Here is a 21,843-nt window from a genome sequence, read left to right as displayed (position 1 = left end):
AATCTGGAGGAGAAAACAACGGGACCTACAGTTCCGGGAGACATGGGAGAGGGGGAGGTGGGAGGAAAGGTAGTGGTGTTTACAAACCCAGGGACAAAGGAACAACAAGTGATCGAAATCGGTGGTGAAGAGGGTGTGGGAGGCCTGATAGGGCATGATCAAGGGTAATGTAACCAAGAGGAATTGCTGAAACCCAGATGGGGACTGAGCATGAGAGTGGGACAGGAAGAAAGTCAAGGGAAACATAGGAAAGATCTGGGAGGCAAAGGACATGTATAGAGGTCTAGATAAAACATGTACATATGCAAATATATTTATGTATAAGGATAGGGAAAAAGAGATATGTACATATATTTATAGGTTTAGTATTAAGGTAGCAGAAGGACATTGGGCCTCTACTCAAGTACTTCCTCAATGCAAGAATACTTTCTTCTGTTAAATTGGCATTCTATGATGCTCACCTTCCCCGAACAACCCCTGAAGACAAAGCGGGTGAATAAGCAAATGTGGTGAAGAAAGCTGATGGTGCCCGGCTATCAAAAGATACAGCGTCTGGGGTCTTAAAAGCTTGAAGGTAAACAAGCAGCCATCTAGCTCAGAAGCAACAATGCCCACATGGAAGAAGCACACTAGCTTGTGTGATCACGAAGTGCCGAAGGGATCGGTTATCAGGCATCAAAGAACAAAAAAATTATATCATTGTGTGCTCACCTCCATGATACGATCCTTGAAGACAAATGGGTGCATAAGGAAATGTGGTGGAGAAAGCTGATGGTGCCCGGCTGTCAAAAGATATAGCCCGATGGTGCCTGGCTATCAAAAGACATAGCATCTTGGGTCTTAAAGGCTTGAAGGTAAACAAGTGGCAATTTGGCTCTGAAGCAACTAAGCCCACATGGGAGAAGCACACCAGCCTGTGGGATCATGAGGTGTGGAAAGGATCAGGTATCAGGCATCATCAGAACAAAAAATCTTACCATAGTGAATGAGGGGGGGAGTGCGGAGTGGAGACCCGAAGCCCATTTGTAGGCCACCAGAGATCCCCTTGCAGAGAGATTTCTGGGAGGAGATGATCCAGTCAGGGTATAATGTATCAACGATGAAAAATACAACTTTCCTCTAATTCCTAAATGCTTCATTCCCCTCCCCACCCCGCCCTACTATCTTGATTCAAATTCTACCTTGCAAGTCTGGCTAGACCAGAAGATGTACACTAGTACAGATAGGAACTGGAAACACAGGGAATCTACGGTGGATGATCTCTTCAGGACCAATGGTGTGAGTGGCGATACTGGGAGGGTGGGTTGGAAAGGGGGAACCGATTATAAGAATCTACATGTGACCTCCTCCCTGGGGGATGAACAACAGAAAAGTGAGTGAAGGGAGACGTCAGACAGGGAAAGATATGACAAAATAATAACTTACAAATTATCAAGGGTTCATGAGGGAAGGGACAGTGGAGTGGGAGGGGGGAAAATGAGGAACTGACGCCAGGGGCTTAAATGGAGAGCAAATGTTTTGAGGAGGATGAGGGCAATGAATATACAAATGTGCTTGACACAATTGATGTATATATGGATTGTGATGAGTTATATGAGCCCCTAATCAAACGATATTTAGAAAAGCATAGTAAAATTGCAGACTTTATTTAAATATATATTATATATGTTATTATATGAGGGGTACCCCCCAAAAAAGATTTTTTCCAAAGCTATGTATTTAATTTTTTTATAAAACAATGTTATCTCATTCAAAGTACCAGCCACTACACTTAACACATTTGTCAAATCTGCAATTTCATTCTTGGAAATATTTTTCAAACCCATCTAGTTGGATGGCTGACAGCACCTCCTCCATTTTTATATTCACCTCTTCTACATCATCAAATCACTGTCCTTTCATGTCACTCTTTATTCAAAGACACAAAAAGAAGTCACATGGAGCAGAGCCAGATGAATAAGGTTCACAGAGCATGGTTCTATGAGTAAGGTTCAAAGAGGCATGCAATTTTTTGTCCAAAAACTGCTGCATGAGATGGTTGTGGGAGCAGGTGCATAAACCAGTCCCCTGTCTGCCACAAGTCAGGCCTTTTTTGTTGCACACAGTTACATTATCTTTTCAAAATCTCTAAATAGAATCTAACCTAGTAGAATGGACTCCAAATGCACTATCCTGCTCACATAAAAAAAAAACACATGAGCATCAGATTTGGGGGCTATCTTGGGTCCATCAGCTCCTACAGCTACATGAACCAGGAGAGGCCTCCAGACTAACATCAGACTCAGGAACATGGAACCTGCTCAGACTAGGACTTGTCTGTTCCTAAAACTATGTGAGTCATTTTCTTAATATGAATTGCTTACATCATATATTGTGGTAGTTATATAATCTGTTATCACTATGAGACTTAAGAGTGAAGGGGTGGAATTTAGCCTGTTAATCGGGTCACAGCTGGATGACCTCATTTGGAGGTACTAAGGAAATAAATAGCTCATTCAAGGTGGGACACAAACTCAATCCCTGTGAGACATTACTGACCATGAGCCACATGGAGGCGCACTGATGGAGCCAGAGCCTTGGAGCATCAGATTCAACCAGAAAACATTCCTAAAGGTCAACAAACACACTTTGAAATATTTACAGGCTTTTCTTTTTTTGTCATTGGTTTGTTGTTGTTGTTTTGTTATATTTTGTTGCTTTATTTTTGCTCTGTCTTGTTTTTGTGCATATTATTATCTTACAGGTTAATCTAGATAAGATAGGCTGTATAAACACAATCTGGAAGAGAAAACAATGGGACTGACGGTCATGGGAGGACATGGGAGAGGGGGAGGTGGGGCCAAGGAAGTGGGTGCTAACAATCCCAGGTACAAGGAAACAACAAGTGATCCAAAATCAGTGGCAAAGAGGATATAAGAGGCCTGGTAGGGCAAGATTAAGGGTAATGTAGAGGAATTACTGAAACCCAAATGAAGGCTGAGCATGATACTGGGACTAGAGGAATATAAAAGGAAATAGAGGAAATAACTAGGAGATAAAGGGCATTTATAGAGGTCTATAAACAGGCATGTACATATGTAAATATACTTATATATGAGGATGGGGAAATAGATCTACATGCACATATTTAGAGGTTTAATATTAAGGTCGCAGATGGATAATGGGCCTCCACTCAAATACTTCCTCAATGCAAGAACACTTTGTCCTATTAAATTAGCATTCCATGATGCTTACCTTCCCTACACAATCACTGAAGACAAATGGGTGCATAAGTAAATGTGATGAAGAAAGCTGATGGTGCCCAGCTATCAAAAGATACAGTGTCTGGGGTTTTAAAGGCTTGAAGGTAAACTAGCAGCCATCTAGCCCATAAGCAACAAAGCCCACATGGAAGAAGCACACCAGCTGGTGGGATCACGAAGTGTTGAAGGGATCAGGCATCAAAAACCAAAAAATCATAACATTGTGAATGAGGGGGCGTGCGGAGTGGAGATGCAAAGCCCATCTGTAGGCAATTGGACATCCCCTTACAAAAGGATCCTGGGGAGGAGATAAGTCAGTCAGAGTGCAGTGTAGCAACAATGAAACATACAACTCTCCTCTAGTTCTTAAATGCTTCTTCCCCCAACCCCCCTATCATTATCCCAATTCTACCTTACAAATCCGGTCAGACCGGAGCATGTACACTGGTACAGAGAGCAACTGGAAACACAGGGAATCCAGGGCACTTTGAACCCCTCAGGATCAATGGTGAGAGTGGCAGTACCAGAAGAGTGGAGGGAAGGTGGGGTGGAAAGGGGGACTCGATTACAAGGATCTACATATAACCCCTTCCTGGGGGATGGACAACAGAAAAGTGGCTGAAGGCAGACATTGGACAGTGTAAGACATGACAAAATAATAATAATGTATGTATTATCAAGGGTCCGTGAGGGAGTGAGGGTGGGAGGTGGAAGGGGATAAAAGAAAAGCTGATGCCAAGGGCTCAAGGAGAAAGAAAAAATGTGAGTGACACAATGGACGGATGTATGAATTGCAATGAGTTGTACGAGCCTCCATTAAAATGATTTGAAAAAGAAAAGGACTCCTTGGATACAATTTATTCCTAATTATCCAAATCTGTGAAGAAGCAGCTTTGGTATGCCTAATAATATAATGAGTCCAATAAAAATCTTTCATTCACCTATTTCCACTGTGCAAGCATCTTTCCTGGTTGGGGAGAATTAAACTTTTATTGAGATCATGTAGGCACTACTGGCAATCTCAGGATCAAAAGATCATTATTAACTTTGAGAACCCAAGAGTGAATAATCAAAAACATTTTTAAATGTCATTAAATAGTATTTCTTTCCCCATTTGTCTGTTTGGTATTTGGGGTTATTTTTCCTGGTGTGGTCAAATTATATATGTACATTCAATGTCAAATACTTACATTCCAAAAAGGAATCAAAACGAAAATTGCAACTTACGGTAATGCATGTTGGGACTTCACGAAGAGAATATTCTGCTTTATTGGGAAGTTCTTGATTGCTGACTAGCTCATAAACAGCAGGTGAGGACAGCAAGGTCACCAGTGCGAGGAAAGACTAGGAAAGAAAGACAACCCGTGAAATACTTCATTTTATTCTTCCAACAACAGACACAGAGGAGTGACGCCGTTTAGAGCTGGATGACATAAAGGTGAGTTTATTTTTTTAAAAAGTCATCCTAATAAATCCATGTGAATTAAAGATATTCACATATGACAAGCATAAAACACTCCGTATGCATCACAATAATGTTTGTGCAAATAATGCATTATGTTACAACCTGCTAACAGACACACGGGAGCATTGAAACGTTAGTTTAATGTCAAGTATTTCTTTAAAAGTTTCATTCTGAGGAAAAGTGAACTGATTCATCTTTCTCGTCCTTTGCACATAAGTACCCGATGTGTAAGAAAGCATACGCAAGTACTGTGTAGGGACAATGGACAGGAAAACGAATCCTGTGTCTTCTGGCCTTTAAGTCACAAAGCTATCTTGTAACTGCATTCACAGAAAATCCAGCTAACCTAGATATTATAGTTAATTTAAAACAGCCAGGGCTCTTCTGCTCATTTTCAGGTGCAATATTACCAAGTTAATCTTTCTATGAAATTGTTAAGCTCCTCATCCTCAGAACAGCTTAAAGAAGATATTTCTGAGACACATTCATTCTCTGGCCCTCCTGTTGAAAGTCAGCAGAGGGCGCTAATCACTGAGCATCATCACTACACTCCTCAGGGTGACTTTCAAGGCACTGTGCTAATTGACACTTTACTTCATTTCACAGACTCAAAAATATCATTTTCCCATTGTTCTCCAGCAGGAAGTCCCCACTGCAGTCAATCCAATCTGCCCGTGGTCTCCTTCACCTTCCTGCCACATGTGCAGAATGCCCTCACCTCGCTCACATGCACCTCTGCTCCCCGTGCTTCATTACTCATGTGGTCCTCCTCTGGAAATCCTCTGTTCTCGCCTTTGTGCCTGTTTAGTGTGCATTACATGAAAGTATACCTAATTCAAACTATCACATTTTCTACTGGCGTCAAACGTTTTGAAAGTCGTAAACATTAATTATTTCCAATAGAATCAGAATGTTGAAACTTTGAAAAATCAGCTTTTAATGCGATCTCTCAGTTACTAGATGAGGAAACCCGAGACCCAGCAGGTGAAGGGACTTGTCTAAAGAAGCATGCGCAGAAGATTGGTAGAAGAATTAAAACACATACCTAGAGTTTCTTATTTCCAAGCTAAAGGAGTTCATTTCAATCATGATATAATCTTTAAACAATATTTACCTGTGCCAGCTGGTTCCAAAGTTTACGCAGAACTGAACAATTAAGTCTGAGCCCAGGAAAGTAGAGTCTGTTTATATATACCCATTAATTATGCAAAATGAAATGTTGTCTAATAAATAACAGTGGTTATATAGTGAATTAATAAAGTAGAAAACCGTCAATAAGACAACAAGACACAATAGTCGCAATGAGCAGGAAGGTGACACAAGTTTGACAATGTGAGTCAGAGATGATTTGATGGCAAATAACAACATATAACAAATGTATTTATATTTAGCAAGTATATTTCCTTTTAAACACACATTTAACAAATGCTATTACAGGATAAAAACTTAACTCACGTTATGTGTTTCAAAGGCTTCTATTTTTTCTCTTTAAGGCAGTATTTCATAAAATAACAATGTAATCTTTAACCAACTATAGGAATATATAATACAAACGTCAAAATGTAAAGCTAATTTTATTTAAATAGCAATGTATATATAATAAAATAGAATATCTAACTAAATGTAATAATCTAGTTACCACTTACTCTGTGCCTTTTTAGAGAGACTATGCTAGCAGTATGCACTAGGGATGAGACAGCAAAATATTGATATAAAGAAGGAAAGGAGACTGAGGGATAGGCCTTTTGCTTGCATATGAAATGAACCACCAGGAAACCAGAAGGCTTAAGGTCACCTCGACAGCACCAAACAATAAACAACAAAAGAAACAGTTGCAAAAATTGATTCACTTGTCACTAAGACGTTGACTGGGATAATAGGTAATGAAACAGATTTCAGTCTAGTTCATTTTTTGTTCATTTGTACTATGGTTCTGAGTCCCGAGACTCTATGACTCATTCTCTCCAGTTGATTATGTCTAAAAGGGTTTCAAAACTTTTCACTACTACATATATGGATATACTTGGAGCAAATATAAATATATATCTGTAAGTATCTTAATTATAGTTTTTAAATGTTAAATTATCAGGAAAATGTACCAATATGTTTCTAATTTAAATGATTGACATAGAATAAATTTATTAATATTGTCTAATAATATATTTATATGCTACATTAATATTTCTTTTATGTTTCAATGTATTTCCTATCTATTACTATAACCCAGACAAACTAAGATAGCCTTAATAAATGTCCACTTGCTAGAAAGAACTCATGGTCTTTATTAAGCACATAGATCAATGATAAATTGAGGGCTCTCGTATTATTCACAGGTACAGAATTCCGCTGGTGCTTACTTGGACCACATAAAATCATCATAACTTTTGATATGCTACTCTAAACAAATTAGAAAGAACTTTGAATTAAAACAATTTATTCATTGTAATTGTATTTGGACTACAACAATTTGAATAGAGTTTTAAAGAGATTTGAGAAGATTTCATCAGCTTGTTACCAGAAAATATAAACCCATTTTCACACACTTGGTATTTAAAGACATTAGTAGATGGCAAAATTGTGATTCATAACATAAGCATGTCTGGAATTCAAGGAAATATTTACAATATAATCTTTATTTCTCAAGAAAATAACACTTTAAGATATTGGTAATATCAAACATTTAACTAACCTAAAATATCTAGTAATGAAGAAATATAATTCATTTTCATTAATATTTGGAAGGGAGAAATAGTGTTTTGTGGAGTCTGGAGTAAAATTTCGTAATCTGGCTCTTCTACCCAAGTTTCTGTAACACTCACAATGTGACTGGGCGGGATGATGTACATAGGGTGCAATGCTAGTAGAGAGGACTGGTCAGTTTTTATTACCACCCCATTGGCAATAAAGTTGAATCATCTCTGAAGCAGCAACAGAGAGAGACAACCCAAGAACCTTGGAAGAGCACATTCAATACTTCTATCTGAAGCGGCAGAGGCCACCCGAGACCAGCTGCACCAGGGACTGTGACACAGAGTCGGAAGCAGGCCCAAGACTATGGGGCACCTTCTCCTCCTCTGGCCTGAGGCTATAGGGCTGTCAGAGGAAGATCTGCTGGCTTCTGGCCCAGGGAAGCAAAGACCAAAGGACCATGTGGCTGAGAGACTAAGGACCAAAGAGATACTTGGTCACTGGTCAAAGAGAGGTGTTGCTACATAGCTCTGCTCCTGCAATGATTTCACCTTTGGGAACCCAAAGGGACAGTTCTAATCTGTCCTATCGATTCACGATGAGTCAGAACCAACTTCTTGGTAGTGAGTTTTAGCACCTGGCCCAATTCCTGACAAGCAGTTGTACTCAAATATTTTTTTACTAATAAAATGAAAAAGTGAATGGATGCTCCTTAGCAGGATGTCATTGGATAATTCATTTAATACTTTAATCTTAAAATATACTAAATAGTAGTCCTTTTACTGGTTTCTTTTTCATGGCTACATGCAATAGACAGGGTGCATGGCCATATATGACCTAAGACAGGATCGGCCACGCCTCCATGGTCCATGATTCTTTGCCTACGCGGACACCAACTCTTCTGCCCCTGGCATTCTACTTCTTGATAATTTATTGCAGTGCTACACAGAACTCACAGGCCATATTCACAAATGTTTACTGCGGAAGTTAAAGTGTACTTTCAGTCAGGATCAGCAAAAAGTAAGGATATATTTAGTCATTGGCCCATATAGCAACATCTCTCTGGTCAGCGGCCAAGTCTGGATAGTGTAGGAGAAAAATGTCAAAATCATGAAAGAGATCAGACTAGCTGATCAGGTAGAGACAGGTAGACTCCCTGAGACTGTGGTCCTTCGTCTAGAACTAAATTCACCCCTATGGCTCAATTTTCAGCCAAATAGTAGACAGCCCTAAAAGGAGAACAAGAACACTACCTTAAAATAATCAACCAATTGAGAAGAAGGGGGTAGCATTCACCCACGAACAAAGTTCATTTGAAAACCTTAGTGAGTATTTCTACTCTGCACACATGAGGTGGGATGGGTGATGTTACATGGAGAGATTGCAATGAATTAGATGAAATAAAATGTGTTTGAATTGTTTAATACAAGTTGGTGAAAAGCAAAACACTTTTTAAAATAGTGCCCTAGATGACCTGAAGGTACTGCACTATGGTGGGGTGAGGAGAGAGAGGAGGAGGGACACTATAGGGCAAAGCAGAAAGAAAAAAAGTCACAAATATGATTGCAGAAGCACCAAACAGGCAGGCAGGAGGGGGTGGAGATGTGTTAAGATAATGAGCTCACTCTCTACACTCTAAGATCATTCTAAAAAAAATTATTGAGAGGACTGACAGTACCTGGGAGAAGAAAAAAACGGGATTTGAAAGTTATATATATATATATATGTGTGTGTGTGTGTGTGTGTGTGTGTGTGTGTGTGTGTGTGTGTCAGTTATAAACAACATACCAGCAATGTATTAAAAACATGCCCAGCATATGAAGTAATCAGAGAATAACTCAAAAAGGTAGTTTCATCAGACAGCAAAGTTGAGGAAGGAAAGAGAAATGTAAAGATTGTATATTAGGTATTCTTTAAAGTCGTTTTGATAAGAAAGGAAGAAGGAAGATTGGGTAGCAATGGCAGTTTAACTGCTACCATGAGAGTATTCCCTGGGTGTTATAGAAGTACCTGACTATCAGTCAAAAGGTTAGTGGACTGAATCACAGAGATTTCTAGGAAAACAGACCCGGTGGCCTGCTTCCCGAAGGTCACAGTGCTGAAGGCCCTAGAAAGGAGTTCCTTCTTACGCACATGGCTATCAGGAATCAGAAAGGGTGTGTGGCAGCTGCTAGCAACAACAAGCTATCCCTCCAGAGAGACGTATGGTTTGGGGTAAGTACTGGACTCTTTGTATTTGTGTAGATTGTCTCATTTAATCCGAAACATAAATGTAAGGTGGATAACATACTGAGCAGTAGTTGTTTATTGAAAGCAAGCGTGGCAACTCTGAAGCCTGAGTATGATATAATAGAAAGCACAATAAGGCAAGAGAAAGCAGCCTTTTTAAGGAGAAGGTCTTTTGTTTGGCTGGGTTTGCTTGCTGTTTGTAAAAATTAAGTATACCATCTTCAAATAAGATAGTTCTACTTCATTCTTTCAAATCTATATGACTTTTATTCCTTTATACATATTGTGAAATATAGACTAAAAACAGTTCTAAGAATTCACCAATTTTAGGTTCACCATTTCACCATTAAGTATTATGTAAGCTGTATGTTTTTCATATATCCCATTTATGAAACTGAGGATTGAATCTGATTTGTTTTTGTCGTAAATGGACATTGAATAAACTCCCCGGAGAAGGTCCTCCTGCCTGGTAAAGTAGAGGGTCAACACAGTGGCCTGACACACAGTGGCTGCACAGTGGACTCAAACACAATCACTTTGAAGACAGTGAAGGAAGAGGCAGTGCTTCACGTTATTGTAGAAAGGGCCACTGTGAGTCAGCGCCAACTTGCCAGCATCTAGTAACATTTCATTTTAGAATTTAAACTAAGTTAGTCTTCCTGTAATAAACCGCACTTCAGATAAGCCGTACTTTTACCACAGTGGCACAAAAAGCTGATATGTAGTTATCATTGCACGGTTAATCTCCATTGCAAAAGGCATTATTTGTCTTTTTCTTAAGTTGGAGGCCTCTTTCCTGTTTCTTCATATACCTAATAATTTTAGTTATCCCTGTACATAGTAAAGAGCATGTTGTCCATTTCTATTTCTGAGTTTTATTTTTGTTTTCAGTTAACTTGGCTACATTCAAACTTAAACTCTCTGTGGTAGATGGCATCAGGTATCTCAATTAAATTCACATGAGCAGTCCAGAAGTTAGCTTATATTTGTTTGTTTGTTTAGCTTATGTTTTGAAGAAAGGTTGTGTACAGTGTCAAGGGCATCCTCTGTGGCTCATTCCTCTCCTGTAACTCCCTGTTGCTCGCAGCGAATGTATAACCCTATACTTGTCTTCTGCATCTTCACACATGTTGGATTATGGGTTTAGGGCACCAGTTGCACTGGAGTGCATCAATTCAGGCAAAACTCTGTTAAATTCAGAAACTCACTCTCTTTTAATGACAATCTCTTTATTTTCTCTCTCTCCTGTTTTCATTCTAATACTTTCTTGCAATTAATTTAAAATTTTTTTCTAGATGTTGTGTTTTCCATAGAAGGTAACTAGTCCACTAATGAGGGAAAAATCTCCAAAGTGTTTATGATAACTTTATAGGACATCCTCTGAATGGAAACTGCCCATGCAAAATCAAAATTAGAATTATCTTTTCATTTTTCCTAAATTTGGAAAATAAATATATGCATGCCATTAAATTATAAAAGAATATCGTAAGGGTATTTCAAAAATAGTTCCTGTTATATGCCTATCCTGATAATTTCTACTAAATTGAACACCGAGGGCAAAAAGTTAACTTGTTATTTATTTGTCTTTCTTTTGTTTTATTTTTTGTTAGTTTGTTTGTTTTGGTTTCGGTTGTTTGCAATAAACTTGGTATGCCTCTCATGACAAGTGAAAAGATATATCATTAAAAAAAAAATAATGTTGTTGCAAAAATTCCAAGGGAGCACTGATAGTCCTATTACTCACTAAATTTATTTTCAAAAGGAAAAAATAATTTATAAATTAAATGAAAGAGAAGAAACAGGAAAACCTACTAGTTACAACTGACTATGGAGTATAAATGAACTTACTGAGAGATATGCTTAATTATTACATATTATTAGCTAAATCAAATTACTTCTTACCTTTTGACAGCTTCGATCAATAGGATCCACTGGAGTAGATCTTGGTTGGGTTACCCTAACATCATCTCTTCCACATTCCAGATTGGTCCACAATTCAGTTATAAGTGCATTAATAAACCCTAAAAGAATTGTTTTTATGTGTTACTTATAGTATTGACAGTTCTCTGGACAATAGACTAAAAATAACTTGTTTTAGCAAGACTGGCACAGTCTGTTAAGTCGTTCAATTCATGATCAAAATGATGTGCGATTTCTTAGCTACTATAAAGATACCTTGCTACTACAAAACTATGAAATGACTAAATTCTGGAAGACTATTTCCTCTGAGAATTACTGAGTTATGACCACCAGCTTCTACCCTTCCACTGATAACTTCTCTGAGTGTGCTTCTTTCCTGAGAAACTCTCAGGTTCTATTGCGCCACTCTACCAATGAGTCGCAGTATAAAGTTGGCTAAAGCATTTTACGTGTACATGTTCGTGGCAGTGGGGAGGGGAAGGGGGCTGGCAGAAGGTGATGGATGACAGTGGAATACATTCGCGGGATCTATTTATGGAATAAGCCTCCAGTGATTTCCTTCTGACCACAATTGAGGTATGGGAAGAACCTGGCGATCAGACAGAGCATACGGTAGAGATGATTATAGTAGATTAAAATGATGCATCTAACTTGAATGGTTAAAATCTTGTCATTTCATCTCCCTTTTGATATACTTCAAACTTGATTAGTTTTATAATATTTTCCAGGGGGTTCTGTTCAAATTGGGGTTTATCTGTTGTATTTTGTTATTTTTGGTAGCCTTCATGACTCTGTGATATGTGTTTTCCTGTTTTTCAGAATAAGAACTCCAGATTAAGTGAATCTAGAGAGACAGTACATAGAATAAGGGCTCCTAGGGGGTGCGACGGGGGAGGTGGAGGGTGGGGGAATGGGGAGCTGACATCAAGGAGGACAAGAAGAAAGAAAATGCTTTAAAATGATCATGGTAGAAACGGTACACATTGCCTGACATGACCGAACTATTGAATGGTACAATTTCTCCATTATGTCCTAATAAAATGATTTGGAAAAAATAAAAATCTGTACTCTTACTTCAATGTAATATTTTTCATATTTAGCTGTGCTTAAAACAATTCTCCATTTTGTAGCTTTTTGCCTCAATGCAATGCATATTCTCATGAATCAGACATTACATATTTAAATGCAATGAATAAATTTGATCATTAATCAATCCCTCCATGAAAATAAACTATACAAAGGTACAAAAACAAAGTACCCGTATATTATTAAGTATAAAACCATAATAATTACAGAACGGTGCAAAAGTGCTTATAATGTAAAAAAAAATTGGGGTCTCAGATCCAGAATTCCAGTTATTTCTTTTTCTTGGAAAACCAATTTCTAATCTACAATCTTATAAATTCTTAGAAAAAATTTTCAAATTCTTTTGTCTCCATTTCCCCATCTAGAAATGCAAACAACATTAGTAAATTCCAGATTGCTGTTAAGTACAAGTAAGATGATATGTGTCTTAGGTACTAAGACATTACAGAAGTTTAAACAAGATTAATCTTCTTTGTTATGTTATTTTTTAAAAGTGCATTTAACCTCCAGTGGAAAAGTTGATACTATGAAACTCAGAGGTTTAATGATTTGACCAAAAGCATAAGAGGAACTTAATTCTAGAGACTCCAAATCTCTCAGGCATCTATACCTAAAAACTACAATGAAGTCCATTGTGTTTTACTGCCCGAGGGGTGTTCGGAGCTGGGCTAGAATCAAGGACAGGGAATGTTTTGAAATGCACAAAGTCCAGTCAAATCAGAGGGTTGTGAGGGGGTCTTCTGAACCACGTCCATTCAAGATGGACTTTTTCCATCACAAAACACCTGCTCATTCTCTGAAGGCAGTAAATGCTAGCATACACTTCAAAAGAACAGTTTTGAGTCCCTAAATAATGCCAAATTGTCATTTCGACATAAATTTAAAAGAGCATAATTTGGGGGGAGAGGTGAGAAACATAAAAATATCACTTTCAGAAGTATTTGCTGAGAAATAATAACTACCTATATTGATATTTTTGTTAGATAAAGTTATCTATAACTTGGTAGTAATACTTTTAAAACTTGTTCTTATGTATAAATTTAAAACTTAAAATATTAAATTCTTAATGTTTTAAACATCATGAACACCCAGAAGATAGTGCATAATGTACAACCAAGTGCAGGCTGCAAAGAAACACGAGGAACAGAGATTCCAAACTAAGAACAGAAGACAGAGGAGTCATTCCCCTGTGGAGCAGACAGCTACTGAAATGAACAGCTGTGTAGCAGTGTCTTATGTGCTGCTGGATGACGAGTCCCTTACATCAGAAGGCATGCAAAATAAGATAGGGGAAGAGCTGCTCATAAAGCACAGTCAACCTTAATGATGTGGAGGGAGCAAACAGTTCAGGACCTTTATTTGCTGGTGAGGCTTGATAAAAAAAATTATAGGAAAAACTACAAATATCCATTCATAATCAAAGTATGGAACATATGACATATGCATACAATAAAACTGAATGTCATCAAAACTGAAATGAAGCAGATAAAGGTCAATATCCTAGGTATTAATGGATTGCTATGGGCCATTTTGAGTCAGACAACGACACACCAACTCCTTTAGTCTGAAATTGCTCAAACCTGATATTGCTCAAATATGCACTAATAATTACTGGTGATTAGAACACAAAAGTTAGAAACAAAAAGGAAGACACACTAGTGAGAAAATACGACGTTGGTGATAAAAATGAAGGGTATTGGAATTTTGTGAGATGAACAACTTCTCCAGTGCAAGTACCTCTTTGTATTCAACTACATAAATGGTGAGTGTACGTGTGACCCTTGCCAGGTGGACTGCACTAGAATTAAATTACAGCTGTAGAAAGAGAAGGAAACCTTGGGCACAGAGGTCATGACTCGGGCACAGAGGTCATGACTCGGGCACAGAGGTCATGAATGGGGCACAGAGGTTATGACTTGGGCACAGAGGTTATGACTCGGGCACAGAGGTCATGAATGGGGCACAGAGGTTATGACTTGGGCACAGAGGTCATGAATGGGGCACAGAGGTCATGACTCGGGCACAGAGGTCATGAATGGGGCACAGAGGTTATGACTTGGGCACAGAGGTTATGACTTGGGCACAGAAGTCATGACTTGGGCACAGAGGTCATGAATGGGGCACAGAGGTTATGACTCAGGGGTCTCACTGCAAGCAGTTCAAAACCATCAGTTGGTTCCTTGGGAGAAAGACAAGTCTTGGGATCTCACAGGGGCCCTTCTACCCTGTTCTATAGGGTTGCTATGAGCTGGTATTGACTGGACAGCACTGAGTTTGGTGGGTATGGTGGAAATAGATGATAGAAAAGCTCATTATTGTCTGTAGAACAAACCATCAATTGTTCATATGTAAATTCAAGTTGAGGAAAGGTGAAACAAGTCCGTGACAGTCAAATGTGACCTTTGAGGATGCTGTTGTTGGGTGCCACAAATTAGTTCTGACTCATGGCTACCTTATGCACAACAGAACAAAACCATGCATTACCCTGCGCCATCCTCACAATTGCTCCTATGCTTGAACCAGAGCTGCAGATCCTGTGTCACATCCATCTCATCAAGAACCTGTCTTTTTATCTCTGCCACTCCACCAAGAAAGATGTTCTTCTCTAGGGTCTGTCTGGTCTCTCCTGACAGTATGTCCAAAGCATGCCTTGCCATCCTTGCCTCTAAGGAGCACTCTGGCCTCACTCCTTCCAAGATAGATCAGTTTGTCCTTTTAGCAGTCCATGGTACTTTCAATATCTTCACCAGCACCTCAATTCAAATGCATCAATTCTTCTTCAGTCTCCTTTATTCAATTTTCAACTTTCACATGCATATAAAGCAACTGAAAATACCATAGCTTGGGTCATGAGCACCTTAACTCTTCAAAGCAACATCCATGCTTTTCACTTACTCTAAAGAGGTCTTTTGCAGCATATTTACCTATTGCAATGTGTCTTCTGATGTCCTGACCGCTGCTTCCATGAGCACTGATTGCTTCATGGTAGCACATGCAGGGCCGCCATGCATCAGAGCCCACTCTAGGACACCTACCCCAACAACGTAAGACGTGCTAAGACAGGAGGATATGACATGGATAAAGAAAAGATGTAAAAACCTCAAGTATCTCCCTGATTTATTTATTATCATTTTTCTGACAAGTAAAGACAGCAAGTTTGTATATGTACATACGTACACTTAAATGTATAATCGTAGTTTAGATGGCGTTTAAGAGGGATTTTGTGAAAGAAAGAAAAAAGAAAATCCATAATTCTAGTTTACCTTAGATTCTCAGTGAAATAAATTGACACAGTAGCAGCAAAAATGGGCTTTAAGAAAATTCACAGAACTCAACAAGCTTCAAGTGGTGTCCAATTCATAGTGGGCTATAGGCAGGGTTTCCTAGAACAAAACTCATTATGGGCGTAAAAAGTCTCATCTTTCACTCAAAATGAAGATGGTGGTTTTGAACTGCTGATCGTATGGTTAGCACTCAACACATAACCCAGCACACTGCCAACAATTGTGAGGATGTTGCAGGGCGGAACAGTGTTTCCTCCTGTTATACATAGGTCACCATGAGGCAGAATCGACTCCATGGTACCTAATAACAACAAAGTCCAACTGAAGGAGCACTGATGGCCCTCTGGGTTAGGCATTGGGACACTTAATGGCAAAGTTCAAACCCACGAGGCACCCATGAGAGAAATATGAGTCGGTTTGCTCCAATAAAGATCTACAGTCTTGGCAACCCTATATAAGGTAGCAATGAGTGGGAGTTAACTCCAGGGCAGGGTGTTTGTTTAATAAGTTAAGGTCCAACTTGGAAAAAGGAGAGTAAATATTCTAAAAGTGCTTGTTAAATCTTCGGTTGGCTTACTTATTTTTAATCATCATAGTTCTAATAAAGAGGCAAATATTACCTGAACTTTGTAGTGCTAATGCACCTGCTGCTGTTGCTGCCACCTGCGTCACCACAACTCCATAGCCAAATTTTTCATGCCTGTTGATCTAAAACATAAAAACACAAATGAAATGCAATAAAACACAGCATGATTATATAGAGATATTTTTAAATAATTAGGATAGTAAGTATTCCATCAAGTAAAAATAATTAAAGCAGTCATATGACAAACAAACAAAAACTATATCAATTATTTTGTACTAATGGTATTTTTAAAATCATTTTATTAGGGGCTCATACAACTCTTATCACAATCCATACATACATCAATTGTTTAAAGCATATTTGTACATTCATTGCCCTTATCATTCTCAAAACATTTTCTCTCTACTTAAGCCCCTGGCATCAGCTCCTCATTTTTCCCCTCCCTCCACACTGCCCCCTCCCTCATGAACCCTTGATAGTTTATAAATTATTATTATCTTGGCATATCTTGCCCTGTCTGACGTCTCCCTTCACCAACTTTCCTGTTGTCTGTCCCCCAGGAAGGAGGTTGTATGTAGATCCTTGTAATTGGTTCTAATGGTATGTTTTTGACAATGTTATTTCAGATCCAAGTTCTAGTTCCACCTCTACATATATTTTTGACCTTGAACAATTCACTTACTCTTTCATACATTAAGTATCTTCATATATAAAATAACAGATGTAGATCAGATGGAGAATAAGACTCCTTCCCCAAATTTGTATTATTCTATTGTGCCATATTTTTAGGATTTTGCTAGACATTTCCTTATGAATATGCTGACATTGAATTTCAGAGTGCTAGCCATTGCTGTTGTTAGGTTCCACTGAGCCAGTTGCAATTCACAGTGAAACTATCATTGACAGAGAAGATCGCAGCCAAGTCCTGCATCACCCTCACAACTGTTGTGCTAGAGGCCATTATTGCAGCCTCTAAGCCAATCTATCCCACTGAGGATCTTCTTTTTGCTGATCTTCTATGTTACCAGCATGCTGGCTTTCTCCAGGGATTGGCCTCCCCTGAGAACATGTGCAAAGTACCTGTCATGACCACCATCCTCAGATCTAATAAGTATTGTGGTTGTGCTTCAACCAAGACAGAGCTGGGTTTTTTGTTTTGTTTTGTTTTTCTGGTAGTCCATGGGACATGCAATATTCTTTGTCAATGCCATAATTCAAATGCATCATTCTCATCCAGTCTTCCTTGCCCATTGCACAACTTTTACATGCATATGAGGCAATTAAAAAAATGTCCTGGCTTGGGTAAGGCACACCTAAGTCCTCAAAGACACATCTTTAAACTTAAACACTTTAAAGAGGTCTTGTGTTAGACCTTTCCCAAGAGAAATAAAGTCCTTGACAACTTCAATCTTTCCTCTGTGTACCAGGATGCTGCTTATTGGTGGAATTGAGGAACTTAGTTTTCTTCCAGGAAGTTACAATCCTCACTGAGGGCTGCAGTCCTTGTTTTCACCAGCAAGTGCTTCGAGTCCACTTCATTTCGGCAAGCAAAGTGAGCTGTGTCATCTACACATTAAGGGTTGTTAATAAGCCTTCCTCCAATGCTGATGCCATCTATTTCTCTTCTTATAATCCATTTTCTCAAATTATTTTCTCAGCATGTAGACTGAATAAATATGGTGAAAACATGCAACATTGATGCGCACATTTTGTGTTTTTAAATTACATCATATTCCCTTTTGATATTCAAATAATTGACTCTGGGACCAAGAGCACAGTGAATTGTTCAGGAATTCCCTTTCTTCTGAGCGGAATCCATATTTTATTATTGTCCTTATTGTCCAGACAGCTGGATGCCTTTGAAAAGTCAATACGACACAATTAAACATCTTCTTTGTGTTGTCTGTTTTCAGCCAAAGGCCACATGGCGTCAGCAGTGAAGTCCTTTGAGCCACATCCACGTCTGTATCTGCCTTTAGTTTCTGGCAGCTCTCGGTCAATATGCTGCTTCAATTGCTATTGGGTTACTGCAAAAAAAAATTTTCCTTGCATGTGATATTAATGATATTTTTAGATAATTTCCAAATTCTGTTAGGTCACCTTTCTCTAGAATAGTTACAAACATGGCCTTAATCATAATGAGATGAGTGTAGTAGAGCACATGACTCAAAATGAGAAGAAGCTGTTTTCTAACTAGGATCTCATAATAAGACAGTTTGAAAATGAACAATGGTGCCAGCTTTTAAAGGACAATTACTTTTGGAGACAGGATGATTTTGTTCCTAAGAAAAGGAATTTATTCATATACAAAGAGTTAATTCTAATCGTTAATGTATAGATTTCTTAAACAACATAGAAAATAGTAGTTCATTACTTTACAAAAGGTATACTATGTGTATTCTTTAAAAAAAGTCAAGAGCATCGATCTCTGTGAAAATCAGAATAAGAAAATAGTAAACACACATTATTAAATGATCCCCTAGAAACTTTGGTCAAGATAGTGTTGCTTTATAAAATATTTGAGTTCTAGGCAGAAAAACACAATTTAGAAGTTTTTGTTGTTGTTGTGCGCTATGGAGATAGCTCCAACCCATAGCGAGCCTAAGCACCACCGAAGGAAACCTGCATGATCCTGTGTCGTCCTAAGAAGTATTCTTATGCCTGAGCCCATTGTTGCAGCCACTGCATCAATCCATGTGGTCGAGGGCCTCCAGTTTTTCACACCCCTCCATTTTACCAAACAGGATGTCCTCCAGAGGCTGGTCTCTTCTGACAATATGCCCCAAGTACGTAAGACGAACTTGTGTGATCCTTGCCTCTAAGGAGCACTCTGGCCTGACTTCTTCCAAGACAGATCCATTTGTCCTTTTAGCAGTCCATGGTACTTTCAATATTCCTCTCCAGCACGACAATTCCAATGCCTTATTAGATGGTCTTCCTTATTCAATATCTAACTTTCACATGTGGGTGATGCAATGGAGAATACCATGGCTTGGGTCAGGTGCGCCTTAGTAGTCCTCCAAATAACATCCTTGCTCTCTAACACTGTAAAAAGGTCGCTTGCAGATTTACCTAATGCAGTAAGTCTTTTGATCAAGTCCTTTTTTGTTTTTATCGAGTCTTGACTGCTGCTTCTGTGAGCACTGACTGTAGATCCAAGTAAGAAAAAAACTTGTGACCACTTCAAACTTTTCTCCATTTATCATGATTTTACCTATTGGTCCAGTGGGAAGAACTTTGGACTTCCATACATTGACTTGTAATCCGCATTGAAAACTAGATTCCTTGATCTTCATCAGCTTTGAGTCCTCCTCCCATTCAGTAAGCACGGTTGTGTCATCGACATCCCACAGATGACTAATAAGCCTTTCTCCAATCGTGATGCTGCACTCTTCTCCATATAACGCAACTTCTCTGATGGTTGGCTCAGCACACATACTGAACAAGTACGGTGAGAGAATACAACCCGGACGCACACTCTCCTGAGTGTAACCCATACAGTAGTCCCTTGCTCTGTTTGCACAACTGCCTCTTGGTCCACTTACAAGATCCACATGAGCACAATGAAGTGCTCTGGAATTACCATTCTTATCAAGGTTACCCACAGTTTATTATGGTCCAACACAGTCAAATGCATTGGCAGAGTCAAGAAAACACAAGTAAATATCTTTCTGGGAGTCTCTGCCTTCAGTCAAGATCCATCGGACATCCACAATGTATCCCTTGTTCCACACCCTCTTCTGAATCAGGCCTGCACTTCAGGAAGATCCCTGTCAGTACAATGCTGCAACTGTTGTTGGAGGATCATGAGAACAATTTTACTTCTGTGAAAGACTACGTGATATCATTCTATAGTGTGAGCACTCTGTAGGGTCATCTTTTTTTAGAATGGGCAAAATACTGATCTCTTTCAATCAGTTGGTCGGGTAGCTGTCTTTCAAATTTCCTGACATAGGTGTGTGAGTGCTGCCAGTGCTTGCTCGGCTTTCTGAAACTTTATTTTCCCTGAGTCATTTCAGTGGGTATCCATTAATTCCTGGAGACTTGTTTTTGTCTAATGCACTCAATACAGTCTGAACTTCTTAGTTGCTCATTTGCTTCCTCTTAAAATGGTAGATTGTCAACTGGCTCTTTTGGAATAGTGACTCTGTGTGTTCTCTCCATCTTCTCTTGGTGCTTCCTGCATCATGCAATAGTCTGCCTAAAGAATCTTTCAAAAATTGCAATCCCAGTCTTGAAATTTGACTTGCTTTCTTTCTGTTTCAGATATGCTGAGCACATTCTTCCTTTTGTTTTCCAATTCTAGGTCCTTGCACATTTTGTTGTAATATTTGACTTTGTCTTCTTGAGCTGCCCTTTGAAACTTTCTCTTCAGCTCCTTGTCTTCATGCTCCCTGCCATTTGCTTTAGCTACTCTATCATGAGGAGCAAGTGTCTGTCTCTTCTAACATCCACTTTGCTCTTTTCTTTCTTTCTTGTCTTTTAAAGGACTCTTTGCTTTCTTCATGAACGACGGCCTTGTTGTCCTCCCACAGCTCATCAGGTCTTCCGTCATTAGAGTTCAATGAGTGAAATCTGTCCTTGCGATGCTATCAAAATTCAGGTGGGGCAGACTCAAGGGTGGATTTTCGCTCCTGTGGACGTGTTATCATTTTCTTCAGCTTTATCCCGAACGTACATGGGAGCAGTTGGTAGTCTGTCCCACAGTCGGGCCCTGGTCTGGTGTCAACTCTTCTCCATGGCATCTTCCCACAGATGTAGTCAATTTGACTTCTGTGTTTTCCATGTGGGAAGCGTCCATGTCTATAGTCACCCTTTATGTTCTTGAAAAAAGGCATTTGCTCTAAACATTCTATCTTGAAAACTACAGCTTCATTTCTATCACCAAGTCCATATTTCCCAACCAGTTTCCTGTTCTTTGTTTCCAACTCTTGCATTCCAATCACCAATAACTATTAATGAATCTTGATTGTATGTTTGATGAACTTCTGAATGAAGATGTTGGTAGAATTCTTTAATTCTTTATCACTAGCTTTTGATGTTGGTATATACAGTTGAGTAACAGTTGTGCTGATTGGATTTCCTTGAAGGCAGATAGATATAATCCTATTACAGACAGCATGGCAATTTATGGTGGATTTAGCAAGATCTCTTTTTGACAATGAATGCTACACCATTCCTTGTGATTGTGTTATTCTTGTCATAGTAAATCCTATGACTTTCTGATTCAAATGGCCAATAGCAGTCTACTGCATTATCACGAATGCCTACGATATTGACTTTCATGCATTCCACTTCATTTTTGACCACTTCTGATTTCTGGAAAATTCATACTTCACACAT

At 38.8% G+C, this 21,843-nt stretch overlaps 1 protein-coding gene across 5 annotated transcripts in view; it reads right to left on the bottom strand.

The window, feature by feature from the left end:
• TBC1D32 (TBC1 domain family member 32) overlaps positions 1-21,843 on the bottom strand; it is a 279,831-nt gene that overhangs the window by 152,726 nt on the left and 105,262 nt on the right. For all 5 annotated transcript variants that reach the window (XM_075554618.1, XM_075554617.1, XM_075554615.1 and 2 more), the window contains 3 exons: positions 16,535-16,622; positions 11,527-11,645; positions 4,470-4,586 (listed from right to left, as the gene is read on the bottom strand). In XM_075554618.1, coding sequence (XP_075410733.1) covers positions 4,470-4,586; positions 11,527-11,645; positions 16,535-16,622 — 324 coding nt within the window. The remainder of the gene's footprint in view (positions 1-4,469; positions 4,587-11,526; positions 11,646-16,534; positions 16,623-21,843) is intronic.

Source organism: Tenrec ecaudatus, chromosome 7 (genome assembly GCF_050624435.1).
Source record: "Tenrec ecaudatus isolate mTenEca1 chromosome 7, mTenEca1.hap1, whole genome shotgun sequence".
NCBI classification, from domain to species: domain Eukaryota; kingdom Metazoa; phylum Chordata; class Mammalia; order Afrosoricida; family Tenrecidae; genus Tenrec; species Tenrec ecaudatus.
This window is presented reverse-complemented; position numbering and strand designations above follow the sequence as displayed.